Source organism: Ahaetulla prasina, chromosome 2 (assembly GCF_028640845.1).
Source record: "Ahaetulla prasina isolate Xishuangbanna chromosome 2, ASM2864084v1, whole genome shotgun sequence".
In the NCBI taxonomy this organism is placed as follows: Eukaryota; Metazoa; Chordata; class Lepidosauria; order Squamata; family Colubridae; genus Ahaetulla; species Ahaetulla prasina.
In genome coordinates, this window is record NC_080540.1 from 269973968 (window position 1) to 269996959 (window position 22992).

The 22992-nt window shown below is 37.0% G+C and overlaps 1 protein-coding gene across 2 annotated transcripts in view; it reads right to left on the reverse strand.

Moving 5' to 3' along the window:
* CERT1 (ceramide transporter 1) overlaps window positions 1–22992 on the reverse strand; it is a 79101-nt gene that overhangs the window by 50807 nt on the left and 5302 nt on the right. For both annotated transcript variants that reach the window (XM_058169240.1, XM_058169239.1), the window contains exons 2-3: window positions 15360–15494; window positions 6921–7037 (exon numbers count right to left, since the gene is read on the reverse strand). In XM_058169240.1, the coding sequence (XP_058025223.1) occupies window positions 6921–7037; window positions 15360–15494 (252 nt within the window). The remainder of the gene's footprint in view (window positions 1–6920; window positions 7038–15359; window positions 15495–22992) is intronic.

Here is a 22992-nt window from a genome sequence, read left to right on the forward strand (position 1 = left end):
AATTCTTCCAGAATTAAAATACTTGTCTCCATTCTGAATTACTGGATAATTATAATCTTTAATTCTTTCTGGTTGTCTCTAGTAACCAGCCTTCAATATTAATATTAATATTAATATCAGTATATCAATATTATATTGATATACTGACCATCAATTGTGTTGTAAATGTTGTACCTTGATGAATGTATCTTTTCTTTTATGTACACTGAGAGCATATGCACCAAGACAAATTCCTTGTGTGTCCAATCACACTTGGCCAATAAAAATTCTATTCTATTCTATTCTATTCTATTCTATTCTATTCTATTCTATTCTAATTCTAACCAGCCTTCAAGGTCTCCTCTTATCATGCTTTTCCCTAAGCCACATTTTTTCAGGAAAAGGTTTCTTACACTTAAATTCAAAATCTTCATATATTTTAATAGGATTTTAAACAAATCACTTATTTTAATTATTCTAATTATTTCATAATCTTATTTTCAGTCCCTCTATCCCCTTAGTCCATTAATTTTTTTCCCCAAACCACCATTCTATTTGCCCTTTTTGCTATTAATTTCCAAGTAACAAAGTTTTTCTTTAAGTTCTTAAACTTACATGAAACCATTTTTTTTGTTGAGGACTGAAGGAAAATCCAGTGTAATAAAAATGTTCCTTATGAAGGTTCTTAATATCCAAAAAGCAATTTACAAGCCATTTCCAGTGAAAATAATTAAGATAGGAAGTGGGTGTACCCAGTATCTCTTTGAAGACTTGAAGTGCAGCTTGGGCAAAGCTAACTCTCCCAACTCCCAGAGCTCTAAAACCTGCCAGAGACCACTATTTTATGGTTTCATCATGGGAAACATCTGTTATGGACCAACCACCACAGGTGGTCCCAGATCCTCTCATTAATCTGGATTCATTCACTGGCTCCTCTTTCTGATGCAGGCATCAGCTCCCATCTTCAGTGCACCATGCTTTCCATAAAAGATCTAAAACAAATCCTCTTTGTGCACTTAAACAGCTGCATCGAATATAATAGTAAGTGAGGAGCATTATATATAGTAAAGATATTTAGTTGTGGGAGAGAGACACACACGCAAGAAAAAGGAGGTAATTAAAGAAGAGCTGAGAGATGCCTCATAAATATAAAATATATCCATTAGTTGCAAATGATACAGGCAATCTTGTGCTGAATATATTATATGTAGAATAAGAAGAAATTTTGAGCTCTGTTTCATCAGGCACAATTTTTTTATTTAAAAAGTTCAAAAAGATTCCTACTAATGGGTCAGTTTGTTGGCTACCTCAATAAAAGTTTGTACTATTCATACAACTGCTACCTTGTGATGCAGTTCCATAATTGCAAGAATATACTTGAAGCATGCCCTTGCAATTACAATTCAAGGTTCAGCACTTAATGATATAAAATCACATGCCATTAAAACAGTTTTAATATCTTTATTGTCATACAACAGCAAACCTACTTAAGTTGTATATTGACATAGAAAACTATTTTATTTTCAAACTTTTGATCTATTATTTTTAAATAAGGACAGTTACAGTATAACACACAACACGTACAATGTTATATAAATAAAAATTAGATAACTACAGTACATGCATTTTGAATTCTCAAATCTGAAATAGTTTTTTTTAGAAACTGTTCTTTGCAGACAGAACACTACTAGGTTCAGGGTAAAACAGGTCAATATTATGCCCTCCATATTCATTTATAAGTAGACCAGCCATATACCACTTCAGGTCTTCTCCACTTTTCCATAAAGTCATACAGTGAGGCCTTACAGAAGGACTCAAGACACTTTATGTCAGGGGTGTTCTTTTTCTAAGAAAAAATGTCAAAGTGTAAAGTTGCTACATGCTACAGATGTTCTAAATCAGGGGTGTCAAACTTGATTTCATTGAGGGCCGCATCAGGGTTGTGTTTGACCTTTGGGGGCTGGGGTGGGTGTAGCCAGGGTGGGCGTGGCCAGCTCAACATCACTTGTGTCGGGGGTGCCTGTGGTGGCCTGTGCACTCTGCCAGTGAAAATGGGCTCTCGAGTTCCATTTTCGGCTACATGCAGCCCTCGCAAGCTCCATTTTCACTGGTAGAGGCACCATGGGCCAGTCCTTTGCTGTTTCCAGGGCAGTCCTGAGGGCCAGATCTAAGCACCCTGCAGGCCAATCAGGCCCCCAGGCCTTGAGTTTGACACCCCTGCTTTATGTGCTGAAATAATATTGTAAAATGCCCAGATATTATTGCTCTCTCTTTTTTCTCAGAAAAGAAACAAACTTTGGAAAAAGGTGATATAATTTTTAAATGATCCTTTTACAAATCATGTTGTTATTCCAGAAAAATAAAGATTATGTAAGATGTGATGTATTAAATTATTAGCACAAGAAACAATGATTTTATATAAAAAGTGTTCAATGTAATGATATGAATATTTACAACGGAAGTAAAGCACTTCATAATTTTTCCCCTCAATTTTTTGGAAGAAAAGTAAAACAAAAAGGGGTATCTTTAAAAAAGAAGAGAATCCTCTTTTAGGAAGATGTTTTACAGCTGAACTTAAACAAGATTTGTAGTCTGTCTTCAAGACCAGATTCACTTCACTTTTCAATAACAGACAAACCTCAGATAAGACCAATTTAGGATAATTTAGCAAGACTTTATCTGGACAGTATGAACCTTGCTTTCTAGGCTAGGCTACTCTAATACATTCTTTATGAAGTCTTTAATTATGATTCAAAAAATTCCAAATATTCTAAACTATGGCTGTCTATATGCTGGGGTTATACCATTTTGCCAGCCTAATATGAAGCCTTAATATTTTGGACAGCTTTATTCAAAGGACTGTATCAATCAATATTGGCCTGCCCTGGTATAGAGATGGCGGTAGAAAGAATAATACTCTTTCTCAGTGTTTATTTTATGTGCCTGTGAAAGCCATAAGGCAAGGAAACTTTTTCAGTTGTGGTCTCCAAAGTGAAACTTGGCTTACTGAGTGAGTATTACAGGCTTTTAAGTATGGAGTAAAAGTTTCTGTCATAAAATATAGCAGCATTTAGCTGACCTTGGCAGATTCTAAATAGGTCAAGCAGAATAAATATTTGGAAGTCGCTGAGCTATGGATGGATGACACTGGGAAGGCAAGACAATGGTAAACCACTTCCATATTTCTCCCAAGAAATGTTGAAAAATGTTGACCTTGAGAATGACTAAAGATAAACTTTAGCTTCACCTGTCTTCTTTAAAGGATTTTATTTGGTTGATTTATAATCTCAGGATGAGTTAAATTTTAATTTCACACATAGTTGTTAGTAGTTCATTTTAGTATAACTATGAGCTTGAACTCTAATGCTTCAATGTAAATAACTGTATATTTTGTAAATTGCCCTGGGATTTTGGGGTATAGCAAAGATATGCATTCATAAATATCTGGAAAAATTGACACTAATATATCAAAATTACAAGTAGCTTAACAAAAAAACCCCACCTCTTTATATTTAAAGTTCCTGCATACATTTACTTAAAAATATGAAGCTGGGACTTGGGTTATTCAAGTAGGAGTACTGAAAAATAATCTCCCTTCAAAATTTGCTACATTACATCTTCAAACATCTGTCAGAAACAACCATGGTACCTTGAGTTGCTGGTCCCTTAGGAGTAAGGTGCAAAGATCAAAATACATTTTACACATCTGCACTAAATGCCTATTTGCTTCTGGGTTTATTTCAGAAGTGCTTGTTTTGTCTTTCAAACACTAATTTCTTATATTTTCTCCCATTCACTTGGTAGCCCTACTTCATGCTCTATATTTTATATGAAATTTGTAAGGAGCAAATAAAAGAAAACTATCTGCTTTATGAAAATAAAGGAGAAATGCATTATCAGATAAGTCCAAAATCTTATTGGAATTCATTTGCATTTCAGAAAATCACATTCCTTCTTGTGGAACATTCGGAATATATAGAATAGAATAACAAAGTTGGAAGGGACCTTGGAAATCTTCAAGTCCTGCTTAGGCAGGAAACCCTATACCATTTCAGACAAATGGTTGTCCAGTCTCTTCTTAACAACTTCCAGTGTTGGAGCATTCACAACTTCTGGAGGCAAGTTGTTCCACTGATCAATTGTTCTAACTGACAGGAAATTTCTTCTTAATTTTAGGTTGCTTCTCTCCTTGATTAGTTTCCATTCATTGCTTCTTGTCCTGTCCTCAGGTGCTTTGGAGAATAGCTTGACTCCCTCTTCTTTCTGGCCACCCCTGAGATATTGGAACACTGCTATCATGTCTCCCCTAGTCCTTTTCATTAAATTAGACATACCCAATTCCAGCAACAGTTCTTGATATGTTTTAGCCTCCAGTACCCTAATCATCTTTGTTGTTTTTCTCTGCACTCTTTCTAGAGTCTCAACATCTTTTTTATATTGTGCAACCAAAACTGGATGCAGTATTCGAAGTGTGGCCTTACCAAGGCATTATAAAGTAGTATTAACACTTCACGTGATCTTCATTTTATCCCTCGTTAATGCAACCTAGAATTGTGTTGGCTTTTTTTGGCAGCTATAGCACACTGCTGTCTCATATTTAAGTGATTGTCCACTAAGACTCCAAAATCCCTTGCACAGTTACTACTATTGAGTCAAGTACCACCTATATTATACCTGTGCATTTGGTTTTTCTTGCCTAAATGTAGAACCTAACTTTTTTCACCATTGAATTTTATTTTGTTAGATAACACCCAATGTTCAAGTCTGTCAAGATCCTTCTGTATCTTGACCTTCTTAGATCCAGCACTTTTTAACCCTTGCTGCAACCATGAGATCTAGGAAGTATGTATGTGCATGATTGTGTATCAATCAGATTATATCTGAAAAAAGAGGCTTTAACTGAAGCACATAAAATTCTAATTAAAACTCACACTTCTTGACAATTTATTTTTCCCATCTACCAGCAATCCTTGACTTATGACTGGAATTTCTGTTGTACCTCATTGCGGTTGTATATGCCAGATCCAATTGTATGACAATTTCTATGGTGATTTTAAGCAAATCATGCAGTCTTTAAGCAAGTCTAGCTTCTTTAATGACCTTTGTTGCCATTTTTTCCCCCAGGAATCAGCAAAAAAGGTAGCAAATTGTAATTACGTTAGCATAAGAGGTTGCAATCTCTAAGAAATGCAAGACGGCTGTCAAGTGCTAAAATTCTGATCATGCAACCACAGATTGATGCAATGGTTCTAAGTCCAAGGAAATGTCATATCTTAGTTTTTCTAAGACTGCTGTAATTTTGTTTGAACCATCATTAAACAGTCATAAATCAAGAATTACCCATATTACGTCATTTCCAAGAATTAGGAGCACTTAATCTATGGAATGATATTTCACAGAATATGTATTTTCTAATTTTATAACTGGCTAAAATGTCTCTTATTAAATATTTATTTGAACATTATTGATTTTGTTAGCTTTAGTTTTATTCACTTTAAGATTATTTGTATTCTATTGCATATTATTTTACAAAGATTTGAGTAATGCTGAGGCATCCTATAAGATCTCAAATAAAAGCAATCTAGGATTTTTTTCCCTGTAGAAATAGAAAAAGCGGTTAAGTGAAAAAGGAGATTTTTCCATCTGTTACCTATAAAAGCACTTGAAAAATTTGCTCCTGGTCATTCATACTGGTACAAGACAGTATTCAAATCCAAGTCAGAAGATTAGAACAATTAATCTTAAAGCTGATTATAAACATTTTTACCCTTACTCATACCAAGCTTTGCAAACTGTATTGTATCCAAATATCACCCCTTATGCCAACATACTTTTGAACTTTTTGTGCAGACTAAAATGTAAGCTCCACTTGCTGGAGATATTAGCTCTTGTGTATTTTCCATATTACCACACTGTAATTCCTTACAGCTTTCCATTATTTCATTAACATTTTTTCAATGCTTCTCAATGGCAAAATGTTAATACAGGTAGTTCCGGGCTTTTGAACAGTCATTTATCAAACCTTCAAAATTAACATGGCCTTGAAAAAGCTGCTTACAGCGTTCTTCTGGCAACTGTAAAATGTCAGTTCCCCCCCTTCTCCCTCTGCTTTTTTGGTGCTTGGTAACCAGCTCACATTTACGATTGATTGACAAACTTCCCACAATCATGTAATTGCCATTTGCAATATTCTCTGCCAGATTCTCCAAAAAGCCAATATGGAAGCTGGCAAGGATAGTTGCAAGCGAAAGGGAGCTGCAATCCTTTAGTGGGCTGCAAAAAAGAGCTGAAATCTTCAGGGTTTCCACTCCATGCATGGAAAAGAGGGAAACCCATTGGTAGGCTGCAAGAGTTGTTCTGACAGCTCTACAAAGGATTTTCCTGAAATCCACCAAAGGATTACTCACCCATACACAGAGGGGAGCAGAAATCCTTTGGTGAGCTTCACGAGTGTTCAGAGTGAAAGCTATCTACCAGGAGGATTTCTGTTCTGTGCCTTTACATAGCTATTTTGCTCTGTCTGCTTAAGAAGTGCTAGGATTGTATTCATTGAGTAAAGCAGTCATTTGAGTATCTTGCTTATTTACTGCTTCATCAATAACCGGTCCCAATTGTGGTCGCAAGTAAAGGACTGCCTGTATACCAACTTTTAATATATCTGTATTATTCATTTCAAAACCTTATGTTATAATGTTTCTGGTGGCTGAGTATTATAGCATTAGTTTTTATTCATACTGGGTTACTCAAGTTGTTAATCAAAATTTAGAGCAGCGTTTCCTGATTTATTAACTTGTACACCCCATTGGAACTACAACTCTCAGAATCAGGCACATGGATTATAATTCCGGAAGTTACAGATTCAGCAAATATAGAAAGTGTTAGCCAGGAGATAGCTAATTCATCACTATAACTTATTAATTGGAAAGAATAAAAATCCATACCTTGTGCTGTTCAATTGCATCTATCCATTGCTGCCTGTGATCTGGATCCTGAGCACGCAGATACCAAACACTATCATTTACACTAATATCAAATCTGCATTCATCAAATTCATGAGGCTGTTGGACAAAAAAAAAAAGATAATTAAGGGCACTAGAATTACATTTTAAGTGGATGAACCATGAATCTTTTAAATAATCATTTTATTTATTAACATATTCATTAGTCCCCATTATGATCTAACCCAGGCCTACCAAAATCTGTACAGGGGACAGGGCCACTGACAAATTAGAAATAATTGTAGGCCACAAAGAATAACTGGCCTGCCCATCAACTGTTTGGTAGATATAGTTCTGGGGCAGTGACAGAGCTGGCAGTATTGATGAGCCTGGATGCACTGGAGATGCTCAGCAGCATATCTTTTGGGATAATGGTGGCAATATTTGGCAGCAGCAGAGTTATTGAATGTTTAAAAAATACTGTAACCTGTAGGCCTTCCGTTGTATAGACTTGATATAACCAAAAAGTTTGAAAAAATGACTTTTTGAAATTAGGAAAGAAAAACACATGATGTAAACATAGAACAAAGATCTGTAAAATAATTTGCAAACACTAGAATTTACAGGTTGAACTAAGAAAGAAGCATGCTTTTTAAATTGAAACATCAAGTTATACACAATTTAAAAACCACACTTCCAAGACAGAAATTACAAATATAACATGCCTTGCTTGTTTCAAACATTCCCAATAAGTATTTCCACAAGGGCAAGATAGTCTTGTGCATACTATGCACAGAAAATTGGATGCCAGAGTTTCTTCCTCTTCTGAAGATTGGGGGGGAGGGGGGAGCAAACAGGAGGGCTTTGGAAGTTAGGTAAAGTCTCATGCATAGAGGTATTATATATTGTAACACCTGTTATCTATCTCCTCTGAGAGCTGAAGGTGGATTACAATGGATATAGAAAGTCCATACGCCAAGTTTTTGAGATGTAAAAAAAAAAATCAGACTAAGATAAATCAATTCAGATTTTTTTCTACCTTTAATGTAAGATATAAGGTATACAGTGCAATTGTAAAACAAACTGAAATCTTTCAGAGGAGAAATAATAAGAAGCTTACAATAACATGGTTGCATAAATGTGCATATCCTCTTCTAAGTAGAGATGTGAAAATAACCAATCACGTTCAAATTGATGTTAAATAGTTGTCAGTACACACTTGCCATCATTAAAATGACTGGGATCAAGTCCATATAAAATTCAGCTGTTCTAGTAGGATTTGTCTGACATTACTCTTACAGCAAAAGCCATGGTCTGCAAAGAGCATACAGAGTATCAAAGGGATCTTGTTGTTGTAATGTATCAGTCAGGAGAAGGGTACAAAAACATTTCCAAGGCACTGGATATACCATGGAACCCAGTGAAGACAGTCATCAACAGGTGGAGAAAATATGGCACAACAGTGACATTACCAAGAATTACCAAGAACCCTCCAGAATTGATGAACAAGAAGAAAACTGGTCTGAGAAACTGCCAAGAGGCCTACAACAATATTAAAGGAGCTGCAGAAATTTCTGGCAAGTATTGGTTGTATACTAAATGTGATAAAAGTGCCCCATATTCTTTGTATGTCTGGGCTGTGGGGTCAGATGGCAAGATAGAAGCCTTTTTATACAAAGAAAAACATCCATGCCCAGCTACATTTTCCAAACCCTACATGGAGCCTGACAATGGCATGTGGGAAAATGTGTTATGATCTGATGAGTCCAAGATTGAACTTTTTGGCTGAATTCCAAAAAGTATGTTTGGTGGAAAAACAACATTGCACATCATCAAAAATATACTATACCCAAAGCAAAGCGTAGTGGTGGCAGCAGTATGTTTGGGGCTGCTTTTCTTCAGCAGGAATAGCGGCTTTAGTCATGGAGTAGGAATTATGAACAGTTTCAAATATCAGTAAATTTTGGCACAAAACCTTCAGGCCTCTGTTAAAATATTGAAGATGAAGAGGAATTTCAACATCACAATGACAGAAAGCAAATCAACAAAACAATGGGTTCATGAGTAGAAGATCAAAGTTTTGGAATGACTTCAAAAGGTGCTTCAACGAAGTATTAGTTTAAGGGTGTGCACACTTATGCAACCATGTTATTTTTATTTTTTCCCCTTAAAAGATTTCAGTTTACTTTTCAATTGAATTGTACAGCTTATATGTTATATAAAAGGTGGAAAAAATTTTGAAGTGATTTATCTTGATTTGATTTTTTACTTCTCAAAACCCTGGCATTTTAACAGGGGTGTATAGACTTTTTATATTGTGTGTGTGTACACGTGCACACACCATTCTGATAGCACATCTAAATAACACGTCTGCAAATGCTGAGCACTAGTTTCAATTCCTGGCAGAAGGTTTGAACTCCATACAATAACAGCTGATGAATCCCAATAAGGAGGCAAAGCTGGAACTGTATAAAGATAGCTAAAAGCATTCAAGCCAGAAATTTATACTAGGTTCTTGATTTGTAGATCTGTGTTGTGCTTAAATCAAAATATTCATTATTTCTCCAAATGTGCCCTGGTTACTGATTTTGTTGTCTTGAGGCCTCTCTGTGTACCTGCTCATAGCTGCCACACACAAACACACACCATTTTTCCTGTCACATTTGAGGTAAATCTTCCTGAATCTTGGAAATTTTAAGATAAATTTCTCAGCCTCATTTATTAAGATGGAGTTTCTTTGAATGATTTAAAACACTTCTCCCCAGATTTTATTCCACTTGGGTTTGGCAGCCATTTATGAGATAAGGTGTCAACTGATTCACCCATTACTCTTAACTATGCATAGCTGATCTCCCTACTCTCTACTAGGCTACATAGGCTGTTGACCATCCCCCCCCCCTTTTCAAGTTAAAATTGTTATACAAAAGATAGCTTTAATGTGTTGAACACTTTACTGAAATAGCTACATATTTAGGAAATACTATTAAATAACCAATTATAATATATTAATGATTTTAGAATTCTAGGTGCTTTGAATATTCAAAAGCAAGGAAGCAATTTTTAAAGCTAACATTTACAGAATGTATACAACCTACAAAGAAACTACTGTAAATCTGTGCCTTTTCAGTAAAGATAGGTACATTTAATATTCAATGTTAACATTATGATTTTAAAACTTTCCTTTATAATTCTTTCCCCGTAAACCGCTTAGAGGGCTGTAAAGCACTATGAAGCAGTATATAAGTCTAAGTGCTATTGCTAGTGCTATTGCTATTTCCTTTATCTTTCCCTCTCAGTTTACTAAAATAGCCAGAAAACAGAATGAGATTGTATCATGTCTCTAAGGAGTTGATTTTACACATCAATGTATAATACTCCATCAGTTATGAGGTAATTTCACAAGGGATTTGAGTTGTTTGAGTTGTTACAAGAATGGCTGCCTATTCTAACATTATGCATACCAATGACCATTTTCAAAAATGTTACCACACAATTACAAATTACTGTGATCATACACCATGCTAATCTTTTGTTGATTTAACAATAGTTTGTTGAATGAGCAAAATAAAAAAAAAAGTGGTGAGAAGTGTGCAAACAAGCAACCCTAGTTTGTATGGACAAGTTTTGATTTGATTTGTTGTTTTTTTGCAGCTGCAATTTCCTTATATTTCTGTGGATTAGTTAGATATTCAGGTAGAATACACAAACAAAGCAAGGAACCACAGACAAAACCCAAGTTTCTATTTACACATAATACTGAAAACTTCTTTAGGATTTAACAAGCAGGGCCGGATTTACGTTAAGGCTGAATAAATACTTGTTTAGGGTGCCAAAGCTTAGGGAGTGCCAATGCCAACCTTCCTTCTGAATCATTCCAAAAATGCAAATCTTCACAATGGCAGGTGGTGGTTTACCAGTTAATGTAGCCTAGGGATGCCCTATACCTTGAGCCAGCACTGACAACACCTCACTGGTAATCACAGTTAATGGCCAGAATGAAGAAGGCATTCCAAAATATATGAAGGGCACCAAATTAGATAGTCTTGGCTTTCAAATAATTGACAACTTAAATTATCTCCAGAATGAATTTTAAGCCTGTAAATATGGCAAAGAAATATGGGAAGGCACTTTAAAACTGGTTATATATGGTGGCTTTGCAGAAACTTTTAAAATCAATTTTAATTTCTCTTCCAGTACAGTCCTACAAAACTATTATAATATTCATCCATTAATGTCCATTACCTGGCTTGTTTCTTTGATATGTTAGCCAAAGCTGGATAAAATTACTATTTTGGAATCTAACAGGAAGACCAGGGGTTTCCAAGACACCTAATTTTTCAAGGAGATTGCAACTTTGTTTAAAAACAGAATTATTCTCTATTTCTAGGGCAATCAATTTACTGACAAAGAATATTTTCATCTTGCCTAGAAAAATCTTTATTTCCTATGTCCACTTGACTAAAGATGCAGGGCACCAGTTCAGAACTTAGTTTCATTAACTGAGGAAGAAAGCTAGAAAAGAACTGTACAGCATCAATACATTGATACTTGCAGAATTTCAGTCCTTCACAAGATCTCTTCAGTTGTTTCATATTTAATTTAAATTTTGCCTTGTAATATCTCTAAGCTTCTAAATAATTGTTTATCAAAAGTTCCTAGCACTTTTTAAAATATTTTTTATTTTATTCAAAAAATTAAGATAAAATACAAACTCCAAAAAAAGGAAAAAGAACTTTTACAAAAACAAAACAAAGATAGACAAAACATTAGAAAAGAAAAAATGTGCATTAAATAAGACAAAAGGCAAAAACACATATTATCTTATCTCCTCTAGTTGAATATTGATAAATATATTGGAACAATAGGGAGTGGGGGGACTCATGGTGAAACAGGGCCAAAATGTATTTACTTCTTCCTCTATTTACAACCAATTTAACCTATCATCTATCTACTACATATAAAGGCAAAGTAGTTAACAGCTGAAACAAAAGCAAAGTTCTCTAGTAACTATTTATTATTGTATTTAATCTATGATTATCTACAGTGGTTTCTTATCTACCATAAATCACCACAGTCATTATGTATGATCAGTCTAGGACCAAATAACCTCATTTAATTTTTAATAATAAAACTTCTGCTTGAGATTTTGGTTGAAAACTTTTCCAATAATTATGTCTTATTCCCCAAAATCATAAACATTTCCCTGAAAAATCCAGCCCAAATTGTTTTCCAGATAGAGATAGAGATTTCCAGATAAACTCCAGTTCATCATTAATAGATTCTGTTAATTCCAAATCTGTAGAATCCATATCCCCTTCAATCTTCTCCAATCCATCCAGTTCTGAGTTTGGTTTGGGTATAATTGCTTGTGTCTGGATATCCTCTTTAAGTTGATTTAAACCCTTGTTACTTCATCAAACTTTTTACCAAAGTTTTCAATTTGAACTTGTAAGTTAAAAAGCACTCTTTTTTCCAAAGGGAAAAAAGAAGGCTTTATCTGGAACTTGTTGTACATTGTTTGCATTTTCAATATAGCCCTGTAACTGGGCATTCATAATGAGACATAAACAGTTCCTTTCTAACAAAGTAGTATTGAGCTAATATTTCTCACAATAAAGGATGGAAAGAATTTCCATGAAGCATTAAAAAATTAAGCCAGAGGATTTTTTTTCTAAAGTAAAGAAAATACGAAATTCCTGTAGTGAAAATCCAAATCAAATGAAAATCCAAATAGGTTACTTCCACTACCCAGGAAATCTCTATTCATTTCCATACAGAGAAAGCAAAAGTAATTCAGAACAGCAGTGAAACAGTGAAAAACATTAAAGAATTCACATTAAAATCCAACAAGGGGGTAAAGTAAATTAGCCTTCAACCAAACAATTAATTTTAAAGGGAAAAATCAAGATAAAAAAGAAAAGTCAAACAGTACAGCTAAAACCCAAGCGTACTTTTAAAAAAAATTAACAGCTGAGAGGAAAGACAGAGATATAAGTCTCCAACCATCCCTATCGGGAATTGCAATCCTCAAAATTCCTCTTCTCAGGAGGATCCACGGTCATCCGAGGGTCATCTTGGGTGGTTCCTAGCAGCTCCCATTCAGCTCTAGAGGGACAGCTGCCAAAGAACCCAGTTTGGCAGCAAAATCAGCTGTTTGTCAATACAAAATCTACCTGCTGCTCAGGATGACATCTTGGGGGAATATGCCCCTAACACTTTTTTTTTTTGAAATTCATAAAATTTGGAGAGTACGCCTTCGTTTCAATATAGAACTATTTTGGAATGGTACTATATAGATAAGTGACATTAAAAAACCTTAAAACAATAAAACAGCATAATTGGCATGATGCCTGGTGAGATAAGTGCATGCGTCCTTTTTTTAAAAAGATCTTTTTATGCAGTGCTACTGATTTATCTGCATGTAAATGTATGCAAATTTAAAACCCATTGCTCGATTAAAATATCTTTAATCAGGACCTATTTAAAACTAATAATTTATTTGTTCAAGACTGATAGCAGTAACACTTAGACTTATGAGGACCCAGATTGTTGGGGGGGCAATAAGTTGACTTTGTAAATATACAAATAGAATGAGACTATTGCCTTATACACTGTAAGCCGCCTGAGTCTTCGGAGAAGGGCGGGATATAAATATAAATAAATAAATAAAATAATAATATACCACTTCACAGTGCTTTAAGGCCCTCTCTTTAAGTGGTTTACAGAGTTAGCCTATTGCCCCCAATAATCTGGGTCCTCATTTTACTGACTTCTGAAGGATGGAAGGCTGAGTCAACCTTGAGCTTGTTGAGATTCAAACTGCCAAATTGCAAGCAGCCGGCAGTCTGCAGAAGTAGCCTGAAGTACTGCATTCTAACCACTGTTCCACCATGGCTCATAATATTTCATTTCTGCCTTTAAATAATGTTAACTTTTAAAAATTAAATATATAAGTGTAATAAGAATTGAAAAATGCTTACTAGTCAATAAAATAATTATGAAAAATGTATTAAAATTATGTGACTCAAATTAGAACCAATAACTTCTAAAACCAAAACTCTCATTCAGTGGATGATCTACAATTTTAATGCAAAGAACAGAGAAACATTTGAAATTTGTAAACCAATGTATGAAGTTACAGCAGGCTATCATAGCAATACCCTGTTTCCCCAAAAATAAGACATCCCCTGATAAGAAGCCCAATTGGGCTTTTGAGCCCATGGCAATAAGGCCAAGCGCTTATTTCAGAGTTCAAAAAAATATAAGACAGGGTCTTATTTTTGGGGAAACCCGGTAGCACTTAGACTTATATACTACTCCATAGTGTTTTACAGCACTCTCTGAGTGGATTACAAATGTCAGGCTGAGGGCAGTGTTAGCCTGTAATACTGCATTCTAACTACGGCTCCTGCTTATCATATACTGCTTACATGCCTCTATATCTGATGAAAGTAGCAATTTAGCCATTCTGCCTAAGTTTTATTTATTTTATTAAATTTATCCAGCTGACTATGACTTTAGATAACAATAAACAATTAAAACAAATCTTAAATAACCTTTAAAACAATTAGCATACAAAAATAAATAAGATTATAAGAACGTGAAATCATCATTCCCCAGGCTGTGGAAAAACTGTCCTCCATGAAAAAGTTCCCCATGGTGCCCAAAACGTTATGGGTGTGTGTGTGTGTACTGTCCTATTGTTATAACTGTAAAAACCTTGAGGGGGAGAATGTTATTTTATTCTGATTCTATGAAATCATATAAGAAGTGTAGAAGACCTGTGCGTTGCAGTTATTGTCCTTTTCCTTGCCAATAAAAGAGCAGTTGATACTGCATCTTTATTCTCAAGTTAGTCAGTTAGCAGATCAAGAAGGCAATCATAATGACAGAACAAAAACAGCTTTTATGTTATTATTGCTGTTCCCAAGGCAAGCCAGCAGTAGCATGTGAAGCAATCATCTGATCATTAACACATAAATACTTCCTGATACATTAGCACAACCAAATAGCACCACCAATACTTCAATAACTGTTATGCTTCTGTTGCCAAAACGTTAATCATGCTTCAGATATCTTTATTGAATGTCTCTTAAAACATACTGAAGATTTAAAACAAAAAATAGCTCTATTTAATACAAGTTTAAATGCTTTATGTTTTTTTAAAGGTTGCATTTACAATTATAGCACATTTGTTGCTTTAATTTTATAGTTTAAAAGAGACAAGTTGTCTCTTTAAATAGTAAAATACGTCTATAAGCTTCTTTTTTCTACATGTATATTTCAGAAACTTGGTTTACATGAAACAATTTCTATGATCAGTTTAAAAATTACCACTTTGTCCAATGCGAGATTAAACCAATTTGTTGTTTCAACCATTATTGAGAAATATATTAAATATATCAGTGAGGAAGGCTAATCAAGCTTTAAGAAAACACTTACTGTGATGACAGCTTTACTCAGACAGATTGAGCCTCTGCAGCCATATTCTGTTTCATCTTCAGATTTGTAGTAACTTAGAGTGTTGTTTTTCAATACCACCCAGCGGTCCTGCCATCCATGAATGTAGTTGGTCCACTAAAAAGAATAAATATGTACTTTTGAATAAAGCAAAATAATGAGCATATTTTTATGTGGCACTATACTCAGATAATAGATTTTCTTATTTTCTTATATACTTTACTAAATTAAATTTTAATAAAATAAATCCTATTTATTCTAAAAGAATGTAACTGCCAACATTCAATATATTAAAAATAACTATTATAAATAATTGTAAAATATTCTTCAACCTTTAGAGAAAACTAAAAATCTTGTAAGAATTCTAAATAAATCAGATTCTGAAAGGCTTATTTCCAAGAAATAATTAAAAACCACCAACATTACTAAAAAGCTTCACGGCAATAAGAACCCAGGTCTGCTGAATTTGACAATGAATTCCAGATAATTATATCACTACAGTAGTAACATTATTACCTCATATACTGTATATTTGCATAAACTGGTTGGGGATCATAACATTTCTAATCCAACATTTGGATTAGAGCGGGGGTGTCAAACTCACATTGTCAGGGCGGTGTAATGTGACGTATTGGGATTTTTCCCCACTTTGCTAAACAGGGCATGGGTGTGGCCAGCGTGTGATGTATCTGGCCCATGGGCTGGGAGTTTGAAACCCCTGGATTAGAATATCAGATTACAGAAGAATATCCTAGTCCATTCCTCCGTGCTTTTTTAAATTTCATTTTTAAATTTTTAAATTTTTGTCTAAATATTAGAACAAAAACTATACTATTAGTATGAATACTTCTAGCACAACAATTGTTACCAACAGCAATATTAAAATAAATTTGTACATTACAATAAAAGGAATATTTTCAGTTGCCAGGAAGTGACTTCACAGGAATTTTGCAACTGAGTTTAGCAAGGAAATTTCTAATAAATATACACTCTAAGTGAAGAATGGGTTCTTAACTAAATTGAGAGCCTGTGAAAAGAAGAAAAAAGAAACGCTCTTCTAGTAGGGATGACTTAAGAAACAAACTTAAAGGTGAATATACATTATCTCAGAAGTTATGACTTGTAATGTTTGTGGTATACTTGTGCTGTTGCTTAAAAGTATGGTACTATCTATTAAGTGCAAACTTATAACAGAGCTTAAAAAAATAATTAGGGACAACTGGCTTTAGTTCATAATTGGCAGATATCATGCCAGGTTTGGCAATACATTTCTATTCTTTAGATATTTAATTCAATACTCATGTGACTTGTTCACAGTGTCAACATAGCTAAATAAGTCAGTTTATTGCAGACAAAAGTCTTGCATAAACTGAAGACTGCATCGAATCCTAAAGATATGTCTGCTCCAGGATTTAAAGCACAGAATTCCTCATTGAAATTTCCAATGGAAGTGTGGTCACTCAGTTTCCAGACTTGAGATTAGGGCTCATCTGTGCAACATTTATATACTGTAATGGTTCTATCCTATCGGTGAACCTTTCGCTCCTGTTTTGTCAGTTTCAGCCTTAACCAGAAAAGACAACAAAAATGCATTAGATCAAACAAAGGAAATGTAACCACAGAAGCTATTCTCAGGAATGGAAAATTAAACAATCTAGTCTCTAGTGGATGAAAACTGGAATCAGAAATACAAAGTATTCTGCCCTATTAGGACTCAATATTAACTTTTGGTCTTTCCTAGAAAAAACAGACTTTGATTCTTCCAGAGAAAAAAATTATATTCTGCTGAACAGAGACAAGAAAGTGAGCCTCTTAAAACCAGATAGGATACTGTTGCGTTCTGCAAGAAAGCAAGGATAAGAGCTGTGGAAATTGTTGACTGCGGAAAGGGAGATGTACCGGCATCAGGACAATTAGCTCATGGAGTGTGGTATCTTCTGGATCACAGAATAGGAATGTTCAAGACCAATCAATTCCACTGAACATTATTCTATCCCTCTAATCAATCTGTGAATAAAATACATTGCAAAATAACTGACAAAACCATATCCCCATAACTATGAACACCAGAGAACCTGGAGACTTCCAATTCATGCAAGGTGAAAAACTGGTTGTGCAAAAGGAGTTGATAGGATATTTGGTTTCTGAAATTTAAGATCTGAGGGTCTGTCCTACCTCTCTTGGGCTGGAGTCAATTGATAAACAATTTAAAGTAGAAAATTTATCAGGCAAAGAAATGGTACTGAATATGAGGAAATTCTATTTCATAAAGTCCATACTTTATAGCTTAAGTGGAAAGTAGCTATCTGTCCAGGTAATGGGGAGATTCAATAGAAAAAACAAACACCAAGGTGCAAGTTGGGATATAAGTAGGGGGGGCAGTATCCATTATGTCTTTCAGGGTGGGATATATGTGTCTTTTCCTTTAAGGCAGATAGAAAACAAGGTAAGACCCAATTTCCAGCCAACAGCAGGACTGGATCTAATGAATTTAGACTGCATGTTAAGGTCAGTGAAACTAGGAGACTGGAGGCTAAAATATATGTATATGAAGAACGGTATGTCTAGTTTAATGAAAAGAAGGCCGGGGGGGGGGGCGGTGACATGATAGCAGTGTTCCAATATCTAAGGGGCTGCCACAAAGAAGACAGGGTCTCCATAGCATCTGAAGGCAGAAGCAGCAATGGATGGAAACTAATCAAGGAGAGAATCAATTTAGAAATGAGAAAGTTCCTGACAGAAAAATTAATCAGTGGAGTGGTGTGGCTTCAGAAATTGTGGGTGCTATCACTAGAGATTTTAAAGAAGAGATTGAACAACCACTTGTCTGAAATGGTATAGGCTGGGTCTCCAACTTGAGCAGAGGATTGGACTAGAAAACCTCCAAGGTCCCTTCAAACTCTGTTATTCTGTTATTTTATGATTGAAATATAGACTGTGCGCACATATGATGTCTGAGAGATTATTGGGCTGAAGAAGAAGCAGCGTCCTAAGCTCATATTGATTGAAATTAAGCATCTTTAAAAAGCAAGTCTTCTTTTTCTATATTTATTTAAGTGTTTGATCTTATTTTATGTTATGCATACATCATTTAAAATTCTGAATAGTAGTAGTGCTCCTTCCAAGAAAAGATTCTAGCCTATAGGAATCTTCAGAGACCCAAGCTAGTCCAATCTATGTGTGTTCACAAACCCATTATAGGAATAATTTAAAAGTTATCTAAGTACAAAGGAAATAGAGTTCTACCTGTAGCTAATGTTCAGCAGAAAGGCAGTGTTTGTAGTCCAAGTCAAAGTTCACAGCTAACCTCACAGTAAGACAAAGCACCATGTAAGTAAAGTTAAGATCATATGGGATTCTAATTCTAGAATAGAATAGAATAGCATTTTTTATTGGCCAAGTGTGATTGGACACACAAGGAATTTGTCTTGGTGCATATGCTCTCATTGTACATAAAATACCAGATTATAATCTGTAATCCTTATGATTTATATTGATATATTGACCATCATTTATTTATTTATTTATTAAATTTTTATACCGCCCTTCTCCCGAAGGACTCAGGGCGGTTTACAGTCATGATAAAAAACAACAAAAGGATACATAAAACCATAATTTAAAAAACTTATTTTACAAATGGCCGAATTAAAACATTTAGAATAAAACCCCAAATTTTAAAATATTAAAACATTAAAACTAATTAAAATCCTATTAAAATCCTATGCCAGTCCTGCGCGAACAAATAGGTCTTCAGTTCTCGGCGGAAAGTCCGAAGGTCCGGCAGTTGCCGAAGTCCAGGGGGAAGTTCGTTCCAAAGGGTGGGAGCCCCAACATTTGTGTTGTAAATGTTGTACCTTGATGAAGGTATCTTTTCTTTTATGTACACTGAGAGCATATGCACCAAGACAAATTCCTTGTGTGTCCAATCACACTTGGCCAGTAAAAAATTCCATCTATACCTAGATGGGAACGTCCTTGGGAATTGCCAGCTTCCACTTCAGCATAGCTGATTGAACCACTCTGATTTCCAGAATGAGGTAGCCGTTGAATAGACCTCCCTGTGCCCGATGCTTCTCTATAAACTGAGAACTCTCCTCTAACTTCCTGTTTTCTAACTTTTCACACAGAGCTAGTAGTGTTTTCATAGTTGTAGATGAACCTTCAGTTTAAGGACTGAATTATACACACCAGAAGGACTGGTTCCTAACACCATCTCACCTCTGTTGCAACACTTAGGACTTCTATGTCTGATTGCCTGATTACTTTGTTTCAGTTCTTATCCTCATCTGGAGTTAGATGAGGATAAGGACTTTAGAAAGAAGCAGGACAGTTGATGGCCTGCTGGAATGAAGTGTACTGGAAATAAATTTATCGAAATGTTATTGAAACATAGGAGACCTTTAAAATGAATCTTGAGTAGGCTAGAGTTGTAAACCTTGGAAGTAAAAACCTTGAATGTCAACAAAAACCCAACAACTGTTTCTTTATCATCCTGAGGTAATATATGTAAATTATAGGAAGAAATTTTGAATGAATATTTAGAAAAATTTCTAAGCACTATGAGGGGCAACAGTGCAACCATTTATAATGAGAAGGAGAGAAGTCATCTTCAATGGATGTATGCAAGCCTGTATGTTGTGCTGGACCATCTGTTGTGAAAACTTTAATTTGGATTCTTGCCCAGAATAGGGTATGTGATCCAATGACCAAAGTATTATGATTTTACATCTACTATATAGTAATATTTCCACATTATAAAAAGTATTTTATGCTTCATTTGGGCACAGAATGCAGTCAGCTTTGATTAAATTATATGATTCCTTTTACATTAATATATACAGCATTCTGCAAGCTACATTATGGAATGCATAGCATATTCATATATAAGCATGTGATACATTTGACATTAATACTATTTCAATTAAGGCTTTTAAAGAGTTTTTAAAGGGAAGGAGGGTTGAGGTGGGTCGGGGAGGTGACCCACTGCAGGGGCCAGACCTTGCAAGAGCTCACGAGTTAGAGGTAGGTTCGGAGGAAAAATTGGGGGATGAGGCTAGTACCCGAGGCCATGAGGATTATTCTATTGGCACGGTTAATGGGAGGGGCAGGTATGGCGGAAGCGGGGGCTCATATCTTGTTCGGGGAGTGTGCCCTCGCTGTTTACAAACGATCATGCACTCCGGACCCTCTGTCTTTTCCCGTTCCTTCGGTGGCTGGAATCCTCAGAGCCTTGACCTTCAGCTGATGCTGTGCAATGCCAGGTCCGTGATTAATAAAGCCCCCCTCATCTCAGATCTTATACAGGAGGGGGGCGCGGACCTGATGGGCATTATGGAGACCTGGTTGGGCATGGAAGGGGGGGTCCCCCGGTAGAAATGTGCCCACCGGGTTTCCAAGCATTCCATCAGCCGAGGGTTCAAGGTAGGGGTGATGGGGTTGCGGTTATTATTAACGAGAGTCTAGAGCTGAGGGAGGTCACTGTTCCGCAGATAGCCGGATGTGAGTCTCTCCTTGTGCGGTGGGGCCAGGGGTTGCAGGTGGGCTTGCTGATCACGTACCTGGCTCCCTGCCACGTGACAGCAGCCCTGCCCGAGCTGCTCGATGTGATAGCTGAGGCGGCAGTTGACTGCCCCAGACTTATGGTCATGGGGGATTTCAACTTGCCGTCGGTGGGCGAAGCATCAGTGATAGCCCGGGAGTTCATGGCTTCCATGACAGCCTTGGACCTGACCCAGTTAGTGAATAGTCCCACTCACATCGGGGGAAACACGCTGGACTTGATTTTTGTCTCTGGACAGTGGCTGAATGATCTGGAATTGGGGGATTTAATTATTACATCCCTGCCATGGTCGGATCATTCACTCCTTCATCTCAACTTTTGTACTGCAAACTCACACCACAGGGAGCCAGAGCCGGATCGAGGGTTCCGTCCCAGGCGCCTGATGGACCCGGAGAGGTTCCTGACGGAGCTTGGGCCGATTCCTGAGGATCTAGCCCACGGCTCGACGAAGAACTTGTCGCTGCCTGGGAAACGGTGGGGGCGGGGGCTTTGGACCACGTCGTGCCTTTGCGGCCTCTGATCCGGTGCCGTTCTCGACCAGCTCCTTGGTTCTCTGAGGAGCTGAGAGAGATGAAGCGCCAGAAAAGACGCCTGGAGAGCGATTGGAGGGCCAGCCGTTCCGAATCTGACCGAACACTAGTACGGTCGCATGTTCAGACCTATCTAGTGGTGATAGGGCAGCAAAGCGGGAATACTTTTGTGCCCTTATCGCATCGGCAGATAACCGCCCAGCCGCCTTGTTTAGGGTGACCCGCTCCCTTCTTTTTCAGGGAACTCGGGAGGACCCCTTGCAAGGACGTGCTGAGGAATTTGGAGTTTATCTGCACGATAAAATCACTCAGATCTGGGACGGGCTGGACGCTGATTGGGTAGATTCGGGCGGGACGGCGGAGGCAGTTCTTGAGAATATTATTTGGGGGGAATTCGACTCTGTGACTCCAAAGGACATGGACAGGATACTGAGGAGGTTGAATGCAACCACATGTTTATTGGACCCGTGTTCCTCCTGGCTGGTACTGGCCACACAGGAGGTTACACGAGGCTGGCTTCAGGGAATTGTTAATGCTTCTTTGAGGGAGGGTGTCTTCCCTACAGCCTTGAAAGAGACTGTGGTGAGACCCCTCCTCAATAAGCCCTCCCTGGATCCAGCTATTTTATCGAATTATCGTCCGGTCTCCAACCTTCGTTTTGTGGCGAAGGTTGCTGAGAGTGTGGTAGTACAACAGCTCCCTCAGTACCTGGATGAAACTGTCTATCTGGACCCGTGCCAGTCATTGGCCCCCAGGGAGTTGGTTCGCAGCTTAGGCGTTCTCCTGGATGCACAGCTGTCGTTAGAAGAGCACTTGACGGCTGTCGCCAGGGGAGCTTTTTATCAGGTGCGCCTGATTCGCCAGCTGCGTCCCTTCCTGGACCGGGACTTGTTATGCACGGTCACTCATGCCCTCGTTACTTCCCACCTGGACTACTGCAATGCTCTCTACATGGGGCTCCCCTTGAAGACCACGAGGAGACTTCAACTGGTACAGAATGCGGCTGCGCGGGGATAGAGGGAGCGTCTCGGAGCTCCCATATAACACCTCTCCTGCGCAAGCTGCACTGGCTGCCGGTGGTCTTCCAGGTGCAATTCAAGGTGTTGGTGATCACCTTTAAAGCGCTCCATGGCATGGGACCAGGTTACTTACGGGACCATCTTCTGCCTCCAATAGCCTCCCATCGACCTGTGCAGAGAGGACCTCCTCAGGGTGCCATCAGCCAAACAATGTCAGTTGGCGGCCCCCAGGGGAAGAGCCTTCTCTGTGGGGGCACCTACACTGTGGAATGAATTACCTTTGGGACTACGTCTACTCCCCGACCTCCGGACCTTTAAGCGCGAGCTCAAGACCTTCCTGTTTTATCGAGGAGGGCTAAGGGTAATTTTAATGGGTGGTTTTATGGTTTTGGTTGTTATAGTTTGTTTGTAATTTTAATATTTGGCCTATGGAATCAGATTTTTAAATAGAAATATCGTGTTTTAATTTTTGTATATGTCTTTTTAACTTGGCTGTAAACCGCCCT